The 23,066-nt window shown below is 36.7% G+C and overlaps 1 protein-coding gene across 6 annotated transcripts in view; it reads right to left on the reverse strand.

The window, feature by feature from the left end:
• OMA1 (OMA1 zinc metallopeptidase) overlaps positions 1-23,066 on the reverse strand; it is a 69,491-nt gene that overhangs the window by 11,590 nt on the left and 34,835 nt on the right. For all 6 annotated transcript variants that reach the window (XM_033225049.1, XM_033225051.1, XM_033225048.1 and 3 more), the window contains one exon: positions 7,869-8,018. In XM_033225049.1, the coding sequence (XP_033080940.1) occupies positions 7,869-8,018 (150 nt within the window). The remainder of the gene's footprint in view (positions 1-7,868; positions 8,019-23,066) is intronic.

The raw sequence follows: 23,066 nt of genomic DNA on the forward strand, positions 1-23,066 counted from the left end.
AAAACTTAAAAAAAAAAACCTTTTCCATTGTCTTCCATTCTTCTCTACCATTTTTGCATTCCTATAACTTCACTCTTGATTTTACAACTATGTTTTAGTTCTAAATGGCTCATGAGAGGTTTAAATCTTAAATATTTCTCCTGGAAAATGAAACTCGTCACTTTATTACCACCTCTATTTCCAACTCTCTCCCTTAATTTCTAAAAGCAAACATATACTTTTCAGAAGGCCTAAGGAGTTAGGTGTCAATGACTCTAATCCAAAGACTCACTATGCAATAGATTTAACAGAAAATAGTGAGAATAATAGGTAACTACTTTAAAAGACAGAAAAGAAATACAACAAGGATAATGCCTACATGGCTACTTATTAACAGAACAAAAACTCTACAAAGGAAATCTCTAAGTCATTTCGGCATTCCTTATTGTCTATATATGTATGTTTCTTGAATTCTCTTTTGAACTAGTTGTAACATATTACAGTTTCCCTCATTAATGAGTTAAATAAAATCTCAGAGATGTGTTCATTTTATATTTGAATGATTCATGATTTCACCTTTTAAAAAAATTATTGTTTAATTCATTTAATTTCCTTCCACAAACACTGCAATGGAAATTGGAGTCTGACTAGTTTTTGAAGTGTTCTAAAGTAAATAGGTATAAATAACTGAAGTAAATAATTTAAAGTAAATAAACATAAAAAATTAAAAATTAAGACCACCTTGGCATAGGGCAACTATCCTCTGGAATGATAAAATAATTAGGAAAGGTTTTCAAACAAACCTATAAAAACATTTGATAATCAACTACTCCTAAATATGAACATGATTAAAATCCTACCATTTGCAACAGTATGGATAAATCTGGAGGACATTATGCTAAGTGAAATGAGCCAGGTACAGAAAGAAAAATACTATATGGTCTCAATTACATGTGGAATCTAAAAAAGTCCAACTCAGAGAAATTGTGAGTAGAATAATGATTACCACAGGCTGGGGATTGGAGAGTAGGAATGGGGAGGTGTTGGTCAAAAAGTATGAAGCTTTGCCAGCCTGGGCAACACAGCAAGGCCACATCTCTACAAAAAAAAAAAAAAAGGCCAGGCATTGTGGCACATTACTATAGTCCTAGCTACTCTGGAGAGTTGAAGTGGGAGAACTGCTTTAGCCCAAGAGTTCAAAGCTGCAGTGAGCTACGATCGCACCACTGCACTCTAGCCCGGGGAACAAAGCCAGACTCCAGATAGCTAGCTAGCTAGCTAGATAGCTAGATAGATAGATAAGATAGATAGATACTAAAAAGTACAGTTTCAGTTAGGAAAAGTAGCTTCGGGAGATTTGCTATACAGCACTGTTACTACAGTTAATAAAAATGTACTGTATATTTGAAAATTGCTAAGAGAATAGATTTTAAACATTCTTGCCACAAAAAATAAATATGTGAGGTGATGAATATGTTAGTTGAATTTAACCATTACACAATGTATACAGATATTGAAACATCACGCTGGACTCCATAAACATATATAATTTAAAAAATTAAAGTAAATAAAAAATAAATACTCGTATTAAAAAAAAAACAAAAAAACTGGCTATACTTATTTTCCCAGTAACAACTAAAGTATTTATGAAACAACTGCTAATACACATCAGTATTCTGACAGGTATTACATATCAAGTAAAACATCAAATACTTATTCACAAAAAATAAAAGTAAGTTTAAAAAAAAAAGAAAAAAATGGAAAAAAATTAATACCAGAGAGTCTTTATGACTGGATTAAAAGCTTCCTTTGAAAACAGAAAGCAAGACATTTCAAGGGGGAAAAAAATCATCTTTATTTTTTAGCATGTTTTTCTAAAAATATCAATCCTTTCCCCTTTCCCCTCAAAAGCATTTTTTCTAATAGCCCATTCATTTCAGCCTCAAGTAGATACACATCGCATGCACCATAATGTTGTTTTTAAGGGTTTAGACAATGTTACTGTCAGGCTTCCTGGCTTTATATGATTCACAGGCCAATTCAATTATAGTAGCTGCTATGATATTTGCCTTTTCCTCAACACTCTTTATGTCAGACAAAATGAAATTCTGTAAGGTGAACAGTGTGTGTTTGTGCACACTGGCCAACGACATTTCACTTCAATGTTAAACACTCTCATATTTTCTGCTCATGAGATGTATAATATTAATGATTTATTCATTTACTTTGTCCAATTATAAATGTATAAGAATGATTTACATGAGTTCAAATCCCTGGCTTCCTGAAAGTGTAAAGGATTCAGAATAAAAGGAGATTAATATGAATGTAGCCATCAAGTGATTCTGGTATCTAAAAATTGAATGAAGTGAATTTGATAAAGATTTTTTAAAGCTTCTGAATAAAGCCAGAATTGAAAGCTCTAAACACATTCAAATATATATCCTATTCAAATTATGATTATAAACATAACCATAAACAATGAGTAAGTTCAAATTAAATATTTTTCCTATACGTTCTATCATTCTCTATACCCTTCACCCAACAAAGAGGGGATGGTGGAGAGAAACAGGGTTCATAAGTGAAGTGGAGAATAAGAAATTCAGTCTAAATATTTTCAGTTTTAAAATAAATCTTTGAAGCAGATTTCTCATATTCACATCTATTCATATTTTATAACAATCTTTATAGAAAAAAGTTAAATAAGGTGTCTCTTTCAAGGACAAATTATAATATACATAAAGTCTGAACAGTCTAACTATAATTTTAAAACTGTTATACTATTAAACATCAACAAATTGATACATCTCTCTTCATTTTTTCACCCAAGTTGTTATGATAACCAAAATACGTGTAATATGTGTTTAACTGATTATTTCAAGTAAATAAAATTATAACATATCAGCTTATTAACTACAAGTAATAATTGCTACAAACCTGTATTTATCCTTTTTAAATGCTAATGGATCACAAGATCATATTTAACTAGGCAATTTATACATGATTTATCTTGAAATTCACATTTTAAAAAGCAAAGATTTGCTTTTTTTTCTAATGTGATGTGTTATCTTGACTTAAAAACAAAGCAAGAAAGGAACTAATCTATTTTCTGAACAATATACTATGATAAAATGATCCAAAATTATATTACGGTACTGCTTTGCAGGAGTTGTAGATCACATTGTTTTCAAACATAAGTGACCTTGTCACTCCTCCAGTCCTCTGCTCAAATCCCTCCACTAGCGTCCCGTCTCTGTGAACAAAAGCCAAAGGCCCACGCCCTCCTCCTTCCCTTGCTCACCCCATCCACCCACACTGGTTTTCTTGTTGTTGCTCCTGCCCCACGGCCTTGTACCCTTCCCCAAGACAGCCACAAGCCTGGCTCCTTCACTTATTTCCAGTCTGTGTTCAAGTATCAGCTTCTCAATGAAACTTCTTTGATTACTGAATGACCCCATTTTACACTGCTATTCCTGCACCCCTCCCATCTCTGCTCAAACATAACTGTCTGCTAAGGACTCATGTGTTCCTCTAAAATTCATAGTTTGAAGTCCCAACCTCCAGTGTAACTATATTTGGAAATAAGGACTAAAAGGAGGTAACTAAGGTTTAAAGAGGTCTGAAGGGTGGGGCCCTGATCCAATAGGATTAGTAGTTTTATAAGAAGAAACAATACATTTATAGTAAGAAACAATACATTTTTGTGACGATATGCAAGGGATCCAATAAGAAATAAAAATATGCAATCTTAAATAAGCTAAAGTTTAAAAATCACAATGGTCAAAATTTGTGTTCTAATCACACAACCACAGAATCCTGCTTTCTTGGTTCTCCTCCTATGAATCTGATCCAACACAGGCTCTGTCTTCCTCCCATCCATTAAATGTGGAAAATATGTAATACTGTTACTTTGATCTTTTTCTCTAATCACTTCCTACATGAACTCATCCATTCTCATTGCTTCAACTATCGCTTCTGTTTAGATGACTCTGAAACTCTGAAATCTTCATCTCTGGCCTGGACTTGTCTGTGCTCTCTAGTGCTGTATTCTCAACTGCCTTTGAGGGGATCATCACTTCACCATACTGCTAGAGATGTCAAAGGACAGGAGCCTTAGGTAGAACATAACATACTCACTAGAGCATGCTACATAAAATATAATTTTAAAATGTAGTATTAGTAAGGCCGGGCGCGGTGGCTCAAGCCTGTAATCCCAGCACTTTGGGAGGCCGAGGCGGGCGGATCACGAGGTCAGGAGATCGAGACCATCCTGGCTAACACGGTGAAACCCCGTCTCTACTAAAAAAATACAAAAAACTAGCCGGGTGAGGTGGCAGGCGCCTGTAGTCCCAGCTACTCCGGAGGCTGAGGCAGGAGAATGGCGTGAACGTGTGAACGTGGGAAGCGGAGCTTGCAGTGAGCTGAGATCGTGCCACTGCACTCCAGCCTGGGCGACAGAGCAAGACTCCGTCTCAAAAATAAATAAATAAAATGTAGTAGTAGTATATCGACTCACATAATTCTATACACTGCCTGAGAAACTGCCTTCTTTCATTACAGAAATTAGACTATGATAATAGGGAATTCCAATCTTTGAGTTATGACTGTGTATTCTAATTAACAATATACCCTTGTACTATCAGTTTCACTTCAACCACTGAGTTATTCCCAATATTGCAATAGAGTTTTATTACTTTCAAATTGAATTTAATCACTTGGGGTGGGGAATATAAGAAATTATATGAGGTTTTCAAATTAAGTTTCTGAACTAGGATAGTTTATTTTTAGAAGAACAATGTGTCATGTCTTTGTCGTCATCACTGGCTCCCAAATAACATTTGTTTCTCTAGCCATTTTTCTTCCTACTCAGTAATCAATTCATTATTATTTTAAAGACTTCTCTAAAGCACAGTTTTTACCTCTCTGAAGATGCTCAGTAATTTGATGATGAAATGACAACTCAAAATTTAGGAAAGTCTTCACACGAAAAGTTGGCTAACAGAATTTATTATCTAATTAAACAAACCACATATTTTTAGAATTTCATTGAGCAAAAATACAAAGAAAAAATCCAAGAGAAAATCATACTGTTATTATTGCTTTAGAGACAGGCCCAGGCCTCCCAGGTGCAATAAAGTCCCGGGGGCCTTGGATAGCATGAAGGACCTTAGAGTCAGTGATCCTCAGTACAAGTCAGTTACTGATGAAATACATAATGTCCCATGCCTATAGTGCCTTTTTAAGAGGAATAATTACTACATGTTATATCAGGTAAATTTCACTGCTACTTCTTTCTCAAATATTTTTTATTCAAATTAAGGATATAAATGACATCTAGTTAAGATAGGTGCTGATATAAACTGAATGTTTGTGTCCCGCCAAAATCTGTATGTTGGAATTCCAACTCCCAGTGTAACGGTATCAGGAGGTAAGGGCCTTTGGGAGGTGATTGTCATAAGGGTGGAGCCCTCATGAATGGGTTAGCGCCCTTATAAAAGAAGCTATTGAGAACTCCCTTGCCCCTTCTACCATGTGAGGTTACAAGAAGATGGCTGTTTATGAGCTGGGAAGTGGGCCCTCACCAGACACCAAATCTGTTGGAAATTGGATCTAAGACTTCACAGCCTTCCAAACTGTGAGAAGTAAGTTTCTGTTGTTTATAAGCCACCCAATCTATGATATTTTGTTATAGCAACCTGAACAAACTAAAATAGGTGTTAAGAAGTCATGCTTGGCTGTCCTCAATACTCACAAAAGGTACAAAGTATGCCTAAACTACCAACAAATCCTGTCATTACTCCTTTCAAAATATATCTAGAATCTGACTGATTCTCTCCTCCATTTTCTGCTACCAGATACCTTGGTCCAAGCCACCATCATCTCCTACCAGGATTACAAGTCTCCTAAATAATCTCCCTGCCTACTAGTCTACTCTCTACATAATAATGCCAGTGATCACAATAAAACATGAGTCAAATCAAGTCATTCCTCTGCTCAATATCCTCAACTAGCTTCCCCTATCACTTAAAGTGAAAGACAAGTCCTTAAAATGGCTTAGAAGATCCTTCATGGTCTGGTCCCCCTTCACCTCATCTTGAACTGTTCTTCCCCTCCCTTACTCCATTCAGCCCCAATGTCTTCCTTGCTATTCCCTGAACACATCAAATATACATTCACTTTAGGTTCTCTGCATCAGCTGCTTCCTCAGCCTGAAAGGCTCTCTCTCCCTCCAGACAGCTAGAGGACTTGCTCCCATGCTTCCTTCCAGATTCTGATTAGTGAGGCCTTCCTTGACAACAGAACATAGACTAGTACCGCTTCTCTGCTGCCCGCCCCTCTCTAATACCTTTAACCTGCTTTATTTTTTCCCAAAGTGCTTATTATTGCTAGGTATACTACATGTTTGTTTCTTATTTGCATTACCTAACTAGAATGTTAACTCCAAGAGAACAGACTGTTTTGTTCCTTGCTCATTCCCCAGCAATAGAATACAGAATAGATTATCAATAAGTATCAATAAATATTGATCAAATGAATGAATGAATAAATCTTGCACTAGTTTCTTATCCCAAACCAGATGCAGATTCATCTTCCTTCAAACTGCATACCACTATATGTTTATTTTTGTTATGATAAATCATATCCTTGTATTAATAATCATTCTTTATGTATCTCAGCATCCTGTAAATATCAAGAACCATGTCTTATTCCTCTTTGTATCCCCCACATCTAGCATCATTTCTTTCTTTTAAGAGGTACTCAGTATTTGTTGGGCTGAATTTGAAGTAATACTGAAAGATAACTTTTTTTTTTGAGACAGAATCTCACTCTATCGCCCAGACTGGAGCACAGTGGAGCAATCTCGGCTCACTGCAACCTCCGCCTCCGGGGTTCAAGTGATTCTCCTGCCTCAGTCTCCCAAGTAGCTGGGACTACAAGCACATGCCACCACACCGGGCTAATTTTTGTATTTTTAGTAGAGAGGGAGTTTCACCCTGTTGGCCAGGCTGGTCTCGAACTCCTGACCTCAGGTGATCCACCCACCTCAGCCTCCCAAAGTGCTGGGATTACAGGCATGAGAAAGATACTTCTATAATACACCTGGATCTGTTGTGCTATGCTTTAGTGCATGGCCCAGTACCAATTCTTAAATTGCTAAAAAATGTTCTGCTTTCATCACAAGCTACCAAATTTAACACAAGTGAGACAGAAGAGGGCGTGTAACCTGCCTCAGAGATGCCTAACATCCATTTTGTCCTGATATGGAAACCATAAAAACATTTTGAATGATGTCAACAAATCAAAAGATTTTCAGAGGATACTGAAAACTACTTGGCAGAAAGCCACCTCAGCGTGACCCACTTACGAACTCTACAAAAAAAGAAAAGCCAGAGAGAAAATGCTTAAAGAAATAAATAACCAGAAACAAACTAACATGAAGATTTTTTTTCCTAAAAAAACAAATTCCAGCATCACTACTACAATTAATATCCATTTGACCCAAAACTTTTGTACAGCTCATTAACTGGATATTTTTAACAAAAAGCTTAAATCACCAAGGAAATATTAAATTATCATCAACATGTTTAAAAAACTTAATACGCCTTGAGTTTTAAACTTTCATCAACTCAGTTAAAATTCAACTCTCATACTAAAGGAGTTAAACCTTCATTATTAAGAAAAGTGAACCATACACAGCAATTTATTCTCCAAGACTTGTGGACAAGTAGAATTTTGCTTTTCAGTCAAACTCTTTGACAACTGATAATCCATAATTATAGTAATCAAAATAGTTAATAGGCTAGAACTCTCTTTTACCAGGCAGAAGTGACAGCATTAAAAATAAATGATACAGTAAAAACAATGTCCCGCCTGCTACAGTGTCAGCTCACCTGAGGTATAAGTCTATCCAGATGTTCAACTCGATTGCCATGAGAAGGGTGTGTAGATGACCATTCTGGCATCTTGGGTAGGCCATGCAGGCTATCGACAAACTCCATTTGCTGCCAAAACACTGAACTGGCTCTTATGTCTACACAAGCCTAAAACCAAAATTAGTAAAACCACACAATGAGCTCAGTTTTGAGGATTTTCTTAAAAAATACAACTTTATGTCACTACATGCTTTAAAGTCATTTTCTATGATCATTTTAATAAAAGTAGAACATGCCCATTGCTTAGAAAAAGACCCACCTCAAACAACATGGTATCACAGTACTGAAGTCACAGAATGCCTGCCCTTCCCATATACAACATTCACAATAACCCTGCTAACCAAAGATCGCTCACTATTTTCAGTATGATGAATATTAAGAACATGTATTAAGGGTAAAATCTTTTACACAAATTAAAAATTTTGTTTTCATAAAAATAAAGTTTTAAAATATAATGTGTTATTAAACTGCATTAAAGGAACTTTACTTCTATGCTACTAGAACAATCAGAAAAAAACTTCAAATAAACATAAAGAGAAGACATTTTTATTGTGCACATCAATTTACCCACTTTTCTCAATGTATATGGAGGATATATTTAATTCATATTATACCTTATAAAATACAGTACCTTATAAAAGTATACTATAAAAGTGCATTAGTGCTTTTTAAAAGAATATATGTAGATATTGTGTATGTGTATGCACAATTCCATCATACACTCACATACATACTCATACATATATACTTGTATATGCACAGAACATATCTGAGAAGCTATTTAAGAAATTGTTAACAGTAGCTACCCTAAGAATGTATCTGAGGTATCTGATAGTGGAGAGGGAGCAGGACTTTTATTTCTGAACTATATTAAAATACATTACTTTATAATTAAAATTATTTTTAAATCCTCCATAAGGTGGATTATTAATAAATATTTTATTAACTTGTTCAATTTATTCACATTTCTTAACTCATTCTTTCTATAATAAGTAACTGGAAAAAAGTGATTATATTTCCCAACCATTTTACTTTTGATTAAAACTAAGAAAAAAGATATATACTATACTAAAATGTACTTTCAAAAAGGTTTATAATAGTGTAATTTTGAAACCCCAAAAGGCAAATATATTAATAGAACACAGCATGCTAGTCAATATCCATGCTACATCATTTCTTAACAAATACCATTAAAACATTTCCAAATGTTAGCAAAATAAAAAATTTTAAATTCAAGTAAATCTTAATATTTAAAGAAATATAATTCCTTAAGATCTCTGAGTATTTTAAGTTGAAAAGAATTCAAGGTACTTTACACACTACTGCACAGATATGGATATACATGTTTATATGTATATAAACAGGAATATACAAGATAAATGTATATAACAAACATAAACATGATTCATGTTTATACACATATACTTATCTATATATGCAAGATGTGTGTGTGCTTATGTGTAAAATACGTATGTAACATATATATCTCTGCAGAAATAATTATTTGATCCTGAATTAGAAACACCCACAGGAATATGCCCCTCAATAGGTAATCACATTCACAATAAAAATAAAAGCTGAGATTAACAAGTATTCTTCTAAAATAATTCATAAAAATATAAAATGACTTGAAAGAATTCTAACAAACAAAAAACCCCTCTGAAAACTGGAAGATAAACATTTGAATGGACTACAAATTCGTGAATTATCTAACATGAAGTTTGTCTGGTATACAAACCAAAAGCATACTTATCTAATATTTTTAGCCTAAAACTGTTAATCAAAAGACAAAATATTTCCCTATTCAATCTCTAAGTAACATAGCTGAAGGGAATCTTTAAAGCAATATTTGATATGCAGAAATAGAAAAAGAAATTAATTATCCCAACAGACTAGAAAGTATTCCATACTAAAAGTATTAAAAAGGGACTTGAGATATCTACTTTAATGTTAAGATAAGAGTGTTGAGTTTGTCTGTACTTCTCAAACCCAGTTCAAAGACCCACTAAAGTCAGATAATTTTGTTTCCAAAATGAGTATTTTATTCACATTTTTCCAATTTAGGAAAAATAAGTAACAGGGTGACATCAGCAAGACGGAAGAATAGGATGCCCTGAACCCTCCTTCCCCACATGAACACACGGATTCAACAATAACATACAAATTGCCTTTGTGAGAAATCCTGAAACTAAAGGTGCAATGCTTCTGCACCTGCACAAATACGAAATGAACCATATCAAACCTGGTAGAAAACTGGAGACACCTTCTTGCCATAATCTGCAAGAGCAATTACGTACCCCCAATACAGCGTACCATATGATCATAAAAACACCTGCAGCTCCCCACCACTCCTTGGGGAAGAAAAAAGTTGGCTTGTGTATCTAACATTCCAACTTTTTTAAGAGCTGCCCTAGGAACTTGCCAGCCTTGTAGCACTGATGGAATCTAGAACACTCTAGATGTCTAGAGGCCGGTGATAATGCAACAGAAGTTTGAGCAAGCATATAGGCAGTTGCCATGACCACTCCCTGAAGCTCAGCATGAAATGAGTTGAAGAAGAACTCCAGAGCCCAGTTTCTCCTGGGGCAGGGCTTGGGGGAAGAGGTAGATCATGTGTCCAACATTCTAACATTTCTGAGGGCTGTCCAAGGAACTGACTTCTGTCTCATCTGTCTTGTAGCACTGCTAGAACCCAGCATATGGACCAGATGAACCAGATAGGATCCTAGACGCCTAGGTACCACTAAGAACAAAGACAGCAGTTTGGACTAGCATGAAGGTTTGAGAGGTTCTCGGAATCTCTGCTGTGCTGACTGATGAAGATCTTCTCCTGTACAACGACAGCCGGTAAAGGCTAAGAGGTTGCTGCTTTTTCCTAATGTGTAGATATCAACAATAACAGTGAACAAAATAAACAGAGAAATATGTACCAAAGGATCAAGATAAATCTTCAGAAACCGACCCTAATGAAAGGGAAATACATTATTTATCTAACAAGAGAATTCAAAATAACCGTCATAAAGACACTCAATGAGGTCAGAACAATGCAAGAACAAAGTGAGAATTTCAACAAAGACTCAGAAAATGTAAAAAAGTACTAAACAGAAATTCTGAAGCACACTCCCAAACTACACACTCCTGAACAGCCTATGGGTCAAGGAAAAAAAATAAAAAGAAAATGATTTTGAGACAAATGAAAATGAAAATACAATATAACAAACCTGATGGGATACAGCAAAAGCAGTTCTAAGAGTATAGTTTATAGTGATAAACACCTACATTTAAAAAAAAGAACAAAGCAAGCAAATAAACTAACTTTATACCTGTAGATCTAAAAAAAAAAAAAAAAAAAAGAACTCAGCCCAAAGTTTGCAGAAGGAAGGAAATAATAAAGATTAGAGCATAAATAAAGAAAGCAGAGAATTAAAAAAATAGAAAAAAACTAAAACTAAGAGCTTTTGGGGGAAAGATTTACAAAACTGACAAGTCTTTAGAGTAATTAAGAAAAAAAAGACTTAAATGAACAAAATCAGAAATGAAAGAGGACACATTACAACATACCATTATAACTTATACTATACAAAGGATCATAAGAGACTACTCTGAACAATTATATGCCCACAAATTGGATAAGCTAGAAGAAATGGATAAACTCCAAGAAATATATAACCCACTAAGATTGAATAATAAAGAAATAGGAAATATGAACAAATCTATAACTAATGAGATTGAATCAATAATAAAAAACTTCCCAACAAAGAAAAGCCCAGAACCAGAACCAGATGACCTCACTGGTGAATGCTACCAAAAACATTTAAAGAATTAATGTCAATAACTCTCAAAGTCTTCCAAAAAATTGAGGAGGGAACACTTCCAAACTCATTTTATGAGGCCAGCATTACCCTGATACTTATGCCAAAGACACTACAAAAAAAAAAAAAAAAAATTACAGGCCAATATCCCTGATGAACATAAATGCAAAAATTCTGAACAAAATACTAGCAAACCAAATTCAAAAGCATATTAAAAGGATCACACCTCATGACCAAGGAGGATTTACTCCTGATAATCAAGAATGGTTCAACACACAAAAATCAATTAATGTGATATACCACATTAACAGAATAAAAAAACACGTGATCATCTCAACAGATGCAGAAAAAGCACTTGACAAAATTAAACATCCTTTCATGATAAAAACTCTCAAACACTAGAGATCGAAAAAAATTATCTCAACATAATTATAGCTATATATGAAAAGTCCACAGCTAGCATCACACTTCATAGTGAAAAACAAAAATTTTTTCCTCTAAGTCCAGGAACAAGGCAAGAATGCCCAATCTTGCCACTTCTGTTCAATATAGCACTGGAAGTCCTAGCCAGGGCAATTAGGCAAGAGAAAGAAATAAAAGGCCTTTAAAATTAGAAAGAAAAAAGTAAAATGATTTCTGGATAATATGATCTTATAAGTAGAAAACTAAAGACTCCACACACACACACACAAAAAAAAAACTCGTTAGAACTAATAAATACAGTAAAATTAGGATAGAAAAATCAGTATACAAAAATCAGTTATGTTCTACGCACTAACAACAAACTATCCAAACAGGAAATTAAGAAACAATTCCACTTACAGGAACATTAAAAAGAATAAAATACTTATTAAACCAAACTAAGGAGGTGAAAGCCTTGTACACTAAAAAGTATTTTAAAAAACCGATGAAAGAAATTAAAGACAACTCAAATAAATGGAAAGACATCCCATGTTCATGGATTGTAAGACTTAATATTGTTAAAATATCCATACCACCCAAGGTGGTCTACAGATTCAATGAGATCTCTATGGAAATCCCATTGGCACTTTCTTACAGAAACAGGAAAAAAAATCCTAAAATTCATATGGAACCACAACTAACCCCAAATCACCAAAGCAATCTTGAAAAAGAGCAAGACTAGAGGCATCATGCTTCCTGATTTCAAAATATATTACAAAGTTACAGTAATTAAAACAGTATAGTATTAGCATAAAGATAATCATTCAATGAATGGAACAGAATAGAGAGCCCAAAATTAAGCCCACACAAATACAGATCTTTGATGAGGGTACCAAAAATATACAATGGGAGGCCAGGCATGGTGGCTCATATCTGTGATCCCAGCAGTTTGGGAGGCTGAGGCACATGGATTGCTCGAGACCAGGAGTCCAAGACCAACCTGGGCAACATGGTGAAACCATCTCTACAAAAAATTAGGCAGGTGTGATGGTACACGCCTGTGGACCAAGAGGCTTAGATGGGAGGATCATCTGAGCCTGGGGAGTCGAGGCTAGAGTAAGCTGTGATCACCTCACTGCACTCTAGCCTGGGTGACAGAGCAAGACCCTGTCTCAAAAGCAAACACACACACACACACACACACACACACACACCCCCCATAATGAGGAAAGAGCAATCTCTTCAACAAATGGTGCTAGAAAAACTGAATATCCACATGCAAAAGAATGAAACTGGACCCTTATCTTACACTACACACAAAATCCAACTGAAACTGGATTAAAGATTTAAACGTAAGACCTAAAACTATAAAACTCCTAGAAGAAAATATAAGGGAAAAGTTTCATGACTTTGATGTTGGCAATGATTTTGTGAATATGATACCAAAAGCACAGGAAATGAAAGGCAAAAATAGACAAGTGGAACTACCAAAAAGCTCTGCACAGCAAAGGAAACAGAGTGAAAGGCAATCTATGGAATGGGAAAAACCATTTATATACCAAATATCTGATAAACAGTTAATTTCTAAAATATATAAGGAATTTGTACAACTCAATATCAAAAAAAAAAAAAAATTCAAAAAAATGGGCAAAGGACCTCAATAGACATTTCTTCAAAAAAGACATTCAAAAGTAGGTAACAGGTATTAGAAAAAATGTTCAATATCACTGATCACCAGGGAAATGCAAAACAAAATCACAATGAAATATCACCTTACACCTGTTAGGATATCTATTATTAAAAAAACAAGAGAGATAAGTGTTGGCAAGGATGTGAAGAAACTGGAACTCTTGTGAGAATATAAAATGGTGTGGCCTTTATGAAAAACAGTATGAAGATTACTCAAAAAATTTTTAAAAAGAACTAACATTATGATTCAGCAATCCCACTTCTGGATATTTATCCAAGAGTTGAAATAAGGATCTCAAAGGGATTTGCACTCCACATTTATTGCAGCATTATTTGCAACAGCCAAGAAGTAGAAACAACCTGAATGTTCCTCAACGAATGAACAGATTAAGAAAATGTGGTATAAACATACATCAAAATATTATGTGGCCTTAAAAAAGGAAATCCTGGGCCGGGCGCGGTGGCTCAAGCCTGTAATCCCAGCACTTTGGGAGGCTGAGACGGGTGGATCACGAGGTCAGCAGATCGAGACTATCCTGGCTAACACGGTGAAACCCCATCTCTACTAAAAAATACAAAAAACTAGCTGGGCGAGGTGGCGGGCGCCTGTAGTCCCAGCTACTCGGGAGGCTGAGGCAGGAGAATGGCGTAAACCCGGGAGGCGGAGCTTGCAGTGAGCTGAGATCTGGCCACTGCACTCCAGCCTGGGCGACAGAGTGAGACTCCGTCTCAAAAAAAAAAGGACATCCTGTCATATGCAACAATATGGATAAACCTCGAGGACATTAAGCTAAGTGAAATAAGCCAGTCACAAATGGACAAATACTACATGATTCTACTTAGATGTGGTATGTATCTAAAGTAGCAAGCTTGTAGAAGTAGAGAAAAGAATAGTGTTTGTCAGGGACTGGAAGTAGGAGGAAATGAGGAGTTGCTATTCAATGGATATAAAGTCGCAGTTATGCAAAATGAATAAGATCTAGAGATCTGATATACAACATGTGCCTATAGTTAAGTATGTATTGTACAATTAAAAAGTTAAGAGGGTAGGTCTCATGTTAAATGTACTTACTAAAAAAGAGAAGAAATGTAACAAGGATAGACCAAAATAAAGACATTTTAATAATAAATAGTTTATCACAACTCTAACTCATCTGCTTCAAGAAAATTATTGAAGAAAACTAACAACTTATTAAGCAACTGATATGGTTTGGCTGTGTCCCCACCCAAATCTCATCAACAACTGTAATCCAAATTTTAATTCCCATGTGTCGAGGGAGGGACCTGGTAGGAGGTGACTGGATCATGAAAGCAGTTTCCCCGTGCTGTTCTCCTGATACTGAGTGAGTTCTCATGGGATCTGATGATTTTATAAGGCAGTTTTCCCTGCTCTTACATACTCTCTCCTGCCACCATGTAAGACGTACCTGCTTCCCCTTCCACCATGATTGTAAGTTTTCTGAGGCCTCCCCAGCCATGCAGAACTGTGAGTCAATTAAACCTCTTTCCTTTATAAATTACCCAGTTTTGGATATTTCTTTACAGCACTGTGAAAATGGACTAATACAGCAACTAATTTGGTCTAACTCATCGCTTCAATAAAATTATTGAACTGAACTAAATAACTTATTAAGCAACTGGAAGTACACAAAGAATTAGACTCTAGGTAACCCTTCCCTCTTAAAACACAACTAATAATGGCTACCACTGGCCAGAGAAATGTAAGAAAATATGTCTCAGCGAAATACTTTGGTCCTAGAACATTTTTTGAGACAGTAAACTATGATAACGGAAAGACTACAGGTTTTAGAACCAGAAATATCTGGGTTCAAAATACTAATTATTTTATTTATTAACAGTCATTTATATGACACCACATACCAGGCACTGTTTTAAGTGTATTACAAATATTAACACATTATATTAACTCATTTAATCCTCATAATAACCTCATGAGGTAAATACTGGTAGGACCCTCACTTTACACATTAGATGAAGAAACCAAGATCCATGGTGACTACATAATTTGACAAAGCTCAAACAGCTAGTAAGTGACAGAGCCATAATTTGAAGCCAAGTAGTCTGGTGACAGAGTTTTTGCCCCTAGGTCAATAATTTAGTCTCTAGGAGTCTCAGATTCATCTGTAAAACTAAATTAAAGCAGTGAATTATCAAGTTAAAATGTGATCATTCTTGCAAAGCAGCCAGTCTAGGGCTCAGAACATAGTGGACACTATTTCTACCCTTCCTTTCCCCTGATGAGCAACCAGAGGCCTATGGTAATTGCAAGATGCTACGTTTGGTCCTAAGTGATGATGTCATGAATTTACAAGAAGGTTCTAGTACAATCCAGAGAATATAAATGTATATGAATATGCATTAATGAACATCTTGAAAAAGAATTTGCTACTATTAAATTATAAACTCAGTGGGATATATTCATAAAGAATACAATAGTATAAAAATTGTTCTTATAATTTCACCATTTCCCAATGCCAAAACAATACTAGAGAAATATGTATAAATAGATCTAGACCAAGTAAAAGCCTAACTGTACCATTACCTGTAGCCAACGTTTTCACTAGAAATGCAAAGATGAAAAGTATCTCTGAATTTTGCTGTCTGTATTCACTAAACGCTCCAACAAAGCTCCTCTTAGCCATCACCCTCTTCCAAAGGTAAATCCTGACACTGAATGAATCTGAACCTTTTTTTAGGAAACCATTAACACCCTACACTTGTCCCAGTCATTGACACCCTACGCTTGTCCCAGTCATTGTAGCATCCTCTCCTGTATTCCACATAGACGTGTGATAGGTAAAATAATCATCTGAGACAATACTACAAAGGATTGTGGCCGGGGGAGTTGGACTCCTACAGCTAGCAAAATACACTGAGGCTGCTATAAGATTTAAAGGGACCAAAACAGATATAAAAATGATCATTATTTTAGAGGCAATACTGCAGAAAACCAAAACTGTTTCCAGCAGGCAAATATAAGATGGAAAGCTCCCTTTCAGAAACTAATCGATCTCCACTTCGGGAGGCGGAAACCTTACTGTCTGTGAGAGCTTTGTCAAGTTACTTAACTCCTCCATCCCTCAGGTTTACCCAACAGGGTTGTTATGAAGATCAAAAGAATGAACACATGTAATACACTCAGGACAGTGGCCAACACATTAAGAATGTTATTGAAGCCGGGCGTGGTGCCTCATGCCTGTAATCCCAGCACTTTGGGAGGCCGAGGTGGGCGGATCACGAGGTCAGAAAATCGAGACCATCCTGGCTAACATGGTGAAACGCTGTCTCTACTAAAAACACAAAAAAATAGCCACGCATGGTGGCGGGCGCCTGTAGTCTCAGCTACTCGGGAGGCTGTGGCAGGAGAATAGCCTAAACCCGGGAGGCGGAGCTTGCAGTGAGCTCAGATCGCGCCACTGCACATCGCGCCACTGCACTCCAGCCTGGGCTACACAGCACTCCAGCCTGGGCTACACAGCGAGACTCCGTCTCAAAATAATAAATAAAATAAAATAAAATAAAATAAAATAAAATAAAATAAAATGTTATTGATTATTATACACTATCATCATTATTGTCATCATCTACCAGAAACTAGTTCATTTCAGTCTCACATACTTCCATAGGTTCATCATTTTCCAATATTGCTGATGGCAGCACTTCTTAAAGCTCATTTTATTTTGTAACCCACTTATTCTCTAAACAACATTTTTCTAGTCAATAATTTAAAATTGCTCTTTTCCAACTAAATGCAACATAATCTTGCGGTAATTTCAGCTAAGCCATTCACAGTATTTGCCAATCCCTCACACTAAGAGAAAATTTATCAAAAATACTTCATGTACTCCAACATAGAAATGAAAGACATATGTTGATCATTTAATCTTGATTTTTTGCCCAAGTTTCTGCATCTTTTGATTGCCAGCATGTCAGTTCACCAATCAATAAATTAAATTTTAATAAATTTTCATGTTACTTTTTTCCCTCTATCTTAGGTAAAGTTTTATCATAAGACTTAACGGCTCAAATCATAGCAATGAAAAATCCGATGAATACACACAAGCCTATCTCATTTATCTGGGTGATAAAATTAAGTTCAAAATAATGTATGCATTATGAAACTTACTTTACAACATACCTATTAAATAAGATGGTCTCCTTACTTACTGATTCTTTTCTTTCTTAAAAGAATCATTAAGCAAAGAACCTAAAACAGTAACCCAAATAAAACACAAAGATAGTCTGCTGTGATGAAAGCTCAGAATACTAACCTGAAAAACAAGAACTAAGGGTCTTCCTACTAACTAGGTATAGGTTATTAGATAAACCACATCTTTGGACTCTGGCTTTCTTATCTGTAAAATGAGAAGGTAGATTAAATTAGCTCCAATTTTCCTTCCTGCTCTAAAAGTCTATGATTCTACAGGGTACTATTTTAAATAAAGTTTAGAATTTGAAATTTTCTCATTTCTGTGATGAAAAAAAGATTTTGCTTATTACCTAATGCCCTCACTAGATGGTGCTATTGGCACAGTTATCTCAGGTTACTTGAAGAAACTAATAGGCCGTGTTTCCCAAACGGGCCACTTAACAGGCTTTGGGGATTACTCCCAGTGACTGCTTTCCAAGCCACCATAGCATATTTATTATCCCCACTCCCCTCCCATTAAACATCAATAATTCCCCCCACTTCCCCAATAACTGTGACAATCAAAAACAATCATACACAATGTCATCCAAGAAAGCTACCCCATCCCAGTTCAGAACCACCAAAAGAAACTCAGTTTTCCAAACTTAAGAAATTGTTATGAAAAAATTAAAACTGACAGTTTAGCTGCTTGTGAAAGTTTTAAAAAGTCATTTCCATAATGACTGTAAAGTGTCAAAAGTTCTTTACAGTGACAAATGAATATTCATATCCCAAAAAATCAAATACTTAACAGGACATCTTTTGTCAGCTGATGACTGAACAGCTTGCTGTTCTATGCTTAATTCACATGTTGGTCCTACCAGTCATTACTAATTCTATATTAATCATTCTGATAATTTATATAATGATAAATTAAATGCCTTCCAAATGAAAAATTAAAAGAACTCCTATAAAAACGTAAATATGCACAATAAAATCACTCATAGCCAATAGCAGAGGAGCAGCAGAGAACCCCAGGGAAAGTAGGCTGCCTACTTTGAAAGAGGCTTCATGAGTAACATCATTTTTGTGAATTTTGCATATTGAAATCTCATAAATCCAATGGGACTGCACATGACCAATAAAACCATCTCTCAGAAATAGTTCCCATTAACCAAGCTCACAAGATTGACATAAAATCAGAATGCAAACTTCTTAATTTACAGAGATAACTACAGCTGTCCAAACCAGCAAGAGCACAAGCATCTATGTCCTTGGGTTAGCATTTTCTCTCCCTTTTAGGCATGCTACACAGGAAGCCAGGCTATAATCAAAAGGTTGCCTAGGAAGGAGAAAATGAGGAAAAGGAGGATTATGTTGACATGATTTGAATGCTACAATGGCAAGAAGTCAAGGGAGCCTGATGCATCAGGGTCCAAAAAAAGGATACAAGCCACAAATAAGAATCAAGTCCAGGAGGCGGTTCCAAGACGGCCGAATAGGAACAGCTCCAGTCTACAGCTCCCAGGGCAAGCTACGCAGAACAGAGGTGATTTCTGCATTTCCAACTGAGGTACCAAGTTCATCTCACTGGGGTTTATTGGACAGTGGGTGCAGGACAGTGGGTGCAGCGCACTGAGCATGAGCCAAAGCAGGCAAGGCATCGCCTCACCCAGGAAGTGCAAGAGTTCAGGGAATTCCCTTTCCTAGCCAAGCGAAACTGTGACAGACTGCACCTGGAAACTCGGATCATTCCCACCCTAATACTGCGTTTTTGCAAGGGTCTTAGCAAAGGGCATATCAGGAGATTATATCCTGCGTCTGGCTCAGAGGGACCCACAGAGCCTGGCTCATTGCTAGCACAGCAGTCTGACATCAAACTGCAAGGCAGCAGCCAGGCTGGGGGAGGGGGGGCCCGCCATTGCTGAGGCTTGAGTAGGTAAACAAAGCGGTTGGGAAGCTCCAACCTGGTGGAGCCCACCACAGCTCAAGGAGGCCTGCCTGCCTCTGTAGAATCCACCTCTGGGGGCAGGGCATAGCCAAACAAAAGACAGCAGAAACGTCTGCAGACTTAAATGTCTCTGTCTGACAGCTTTCAAGAGAGTAGTGGTTCTCCCAGAACAGAGTTTGAGATCTGAGAACGGACACACTGCCTCCTCAAGTGGGTCCCTGACCCCCAAGTAGCCTAACTGGGAGGTACCCACCAGTAGGGGCAGACTGACACCTCACACGGGCAGGTACCCCTCTGAGATGAAACGTCCAGAGGAATAATCAGGCAGCAACATTTGCTGTTCAGCAATGTTGGCTGTTCTGCAGCCTCTGCTGCTGCTACCCAGGCAAACAGGATCTGGAGTGGACCTCCAACAAACTCCAACAGACCTGCAGCTGAGGGTCCTGACTGTTCGAAGGAAATCTAACAAACAGAAAGGACATCCACACCAAAACCCCATCTGTATGTCACCATCATCAAAGACCAAAGGTAGATAAAACCGCAAAGATGGGGAAAAAACAGAGCAGAAAAGCTGAAAATTCTAAAACTCAGAGCACCTCTCCCCCTCCAAAGGAACACAGCTCCTCGCCAGCAACAGAACAAAGCTGAACGGAGAATGACTTTGACAAGTTGAGAGAAGAAAGGCTTCAGACGATCAAACTTCTTCAAACTAAAGAATGAAGTTCAAACCCATTGCAAAGAAGCTAAAAACCTTAGAAAAAGACTAGACGAATGGCTAACTAGAATAACCAATGTAGAGAAGTCCTTAAACGACCTGATGGAGCTGAAAACCATGGCACGAGAACTACGTGACGAATGCACAAGCTTCAGTAGCCGATTTGATCAGTGGGAAGAAAGGGTATCAGTGATTGAAGATGAAATGAATGAAATGAAGTGAGAAGAGAAGTTTAGAGAAAAAAGAGTAAAAAGAAACGAACAAAGCCTCCAAGAAATATGGGACTACGTGAAAAGACCAAATCTACGTCTGATTGGTGTACCTGAAAGTGACGGGGAGAATGGAACCAAGTTGGAAAACACTCTGCAGGATATTATCCAGGAGAACTTCCCCAAGCTAGCAAGGCAGGCCAACATTCAAATTCAGGAAATACAGAGAACACCACAAAGATACTCCTCGAGAAGAGCAATTCCAAGACACATAATTGTAGATTCACCAAAGTTGAAATGAAGGAAAAAATGTTAAGGGCAGCCAGAGAGAAAGGTCGGCTTACCCACAAAGGGAAGCCCATCAGACTAACAGCAGATCTCTCGGCAGAAACTCTATCAGCCAGAAGAGAGTGGGGGCCAATATTCAACACTCTTAAAGAAAAGAATTTCAATGCAGAATTTCATGCCCAGCCAAACTAAGCTACATAAGTGACGGAGAAATAAAATCCTTTACAGACAAGCAAATGCTGAGAGACTTTTGTCACCATAAGGCCTGCCCTGTAAGAGCTCCTGAAGGAAGCACTAAACATGGAAAGGAACAACCTGTACCGACAACTGCAAAAACATGCCAAACTGTAAAGACTATTGATGCTAGGAAGAAACTGCATGAACTAACGAGCAAAATAACCAGCTAACATCATAATGACAGGATCAAATTCACACGTAACAATATTAACCTTAAATATAAATGGGCTAAATGCTCCAATTAAAAGACACAGACTGGGAAATTGGATAAAGAGTCAAGACCCATCAGTTTGCTGTATTCAGGAGACCCATCTCATGTGCAGAGACACACATAGGTTCAAATAAAGGGATGGAGGAAGATCTACCAAGCAAATGGAAAACAAAAAAAAGGCAGGGGTTGCAATCCTAGTCTCTGATAAAATAGACTTTAAACCAACAAAGATCAAAAGAGACAAAGAAGGCCATTACATAATGGTAAAGGGATCATTTCAACAAGAAGAGCTAACTATTCTAAATATATATGCACCCAATACAGGAACACCCAGATTCCTGAAGCAAATCCTCAGAGACCTACAAAGAGACTCAGACTCCCACACAATAATAACGGGAGACTTTAACACCCCACTGTCAACATTAGATAGAGATCAATGAGACAAAAAGTTAATAAGGATATCCAGGAATTGAACTCAGCTCTGCACCAAGCAGACCTAACAGACACCTATGGAACTCTCCACCCCAAATCAACAGAATATACACTCTTCTCAGCACCACATCACACTTATTCCAAAATTGACCACATAGTTGGAAGTAAAGCACTCCTCAGCAAATGGAAAAGAACAGAAATTATAACAAACTGTCTCTCAGACCACAGTGCAATCAAAGTAGAACTCAGGATTAAGAAACTCAATCAAAACCACTCAACTACATGGAAACTGAACAACCTGCTCCTGAATGACTAATGGGTATATAACGAAATGAAGTCAGAAATAAAGATGTTCTTTGAAACCAATGAGAACAAAGATACAACATACCAGAATCTCTGGGACACATTTAAGGCAGTATGTAGAGGGAAATTTATAGCATTAAATACCCACAAGAGAAAGGAGGAAAGATCTAAAATTGACACCCTAACATCACAATTGAAAGCACTGGAGAAGCAAGAGCAAACACATTCAAAAGCTAACAGAAGGCAAGAAATAACTAAGATCAGAGGAGAACTGAAGGAGATAGAGACACAAAAAACCCTTCAAAAAAAATCAGTGAATCCAGGAGCTGGTTTTTTGAAAAGATCAACAAAACTGATAGACCACTAGCAAGACTAATAAAGAAGAAAAGAGAGAAGAATCAAATAGATGTAATAAAAAAAATAAAGGGGATATCACCACCGATCCCACAGAAATACAAACTGCCATCAGATAATACTATAAACACCTCTACACAAATAAACTAGAAAATCTAGAAAAAATGGATAAATTCCTGGACACATACACCCTCCCAAGACTAAACCAGGAAGAAGCTGAAATCTCTGAATAGACCAATACCAGGCTCTGAAATTGAGGCAACAATTAATAGCTCACCAACCAAAAAAAGTCCAGGACCAGATGGATTCACAGCCAAATTCAACCAGAGGTACAAGGAGGAGCTGGTACCATTCCTTCTGAAACTATTCCAATCAATAGAAAAAGAGGGAATCTTCCCTAACT

The sequence above is a fragment of the Trachypithecus francoisi genome, unplaced genomic scaffold (genome assembly GCF_009764315.1).
Source record: "Trachypithecus francoisi isolate TF-2019V2 unplaced genomic scaffold, Tfra_2.0 Lachesis_group12, whole genome shotgun sequence".
Taxonomy (NCBI): Eukaryota; Metazoa; Chordata; class Mammalia; order Primates; family Cercopithecidae; genus Trachypithecus; species Trachypithecus francoisi.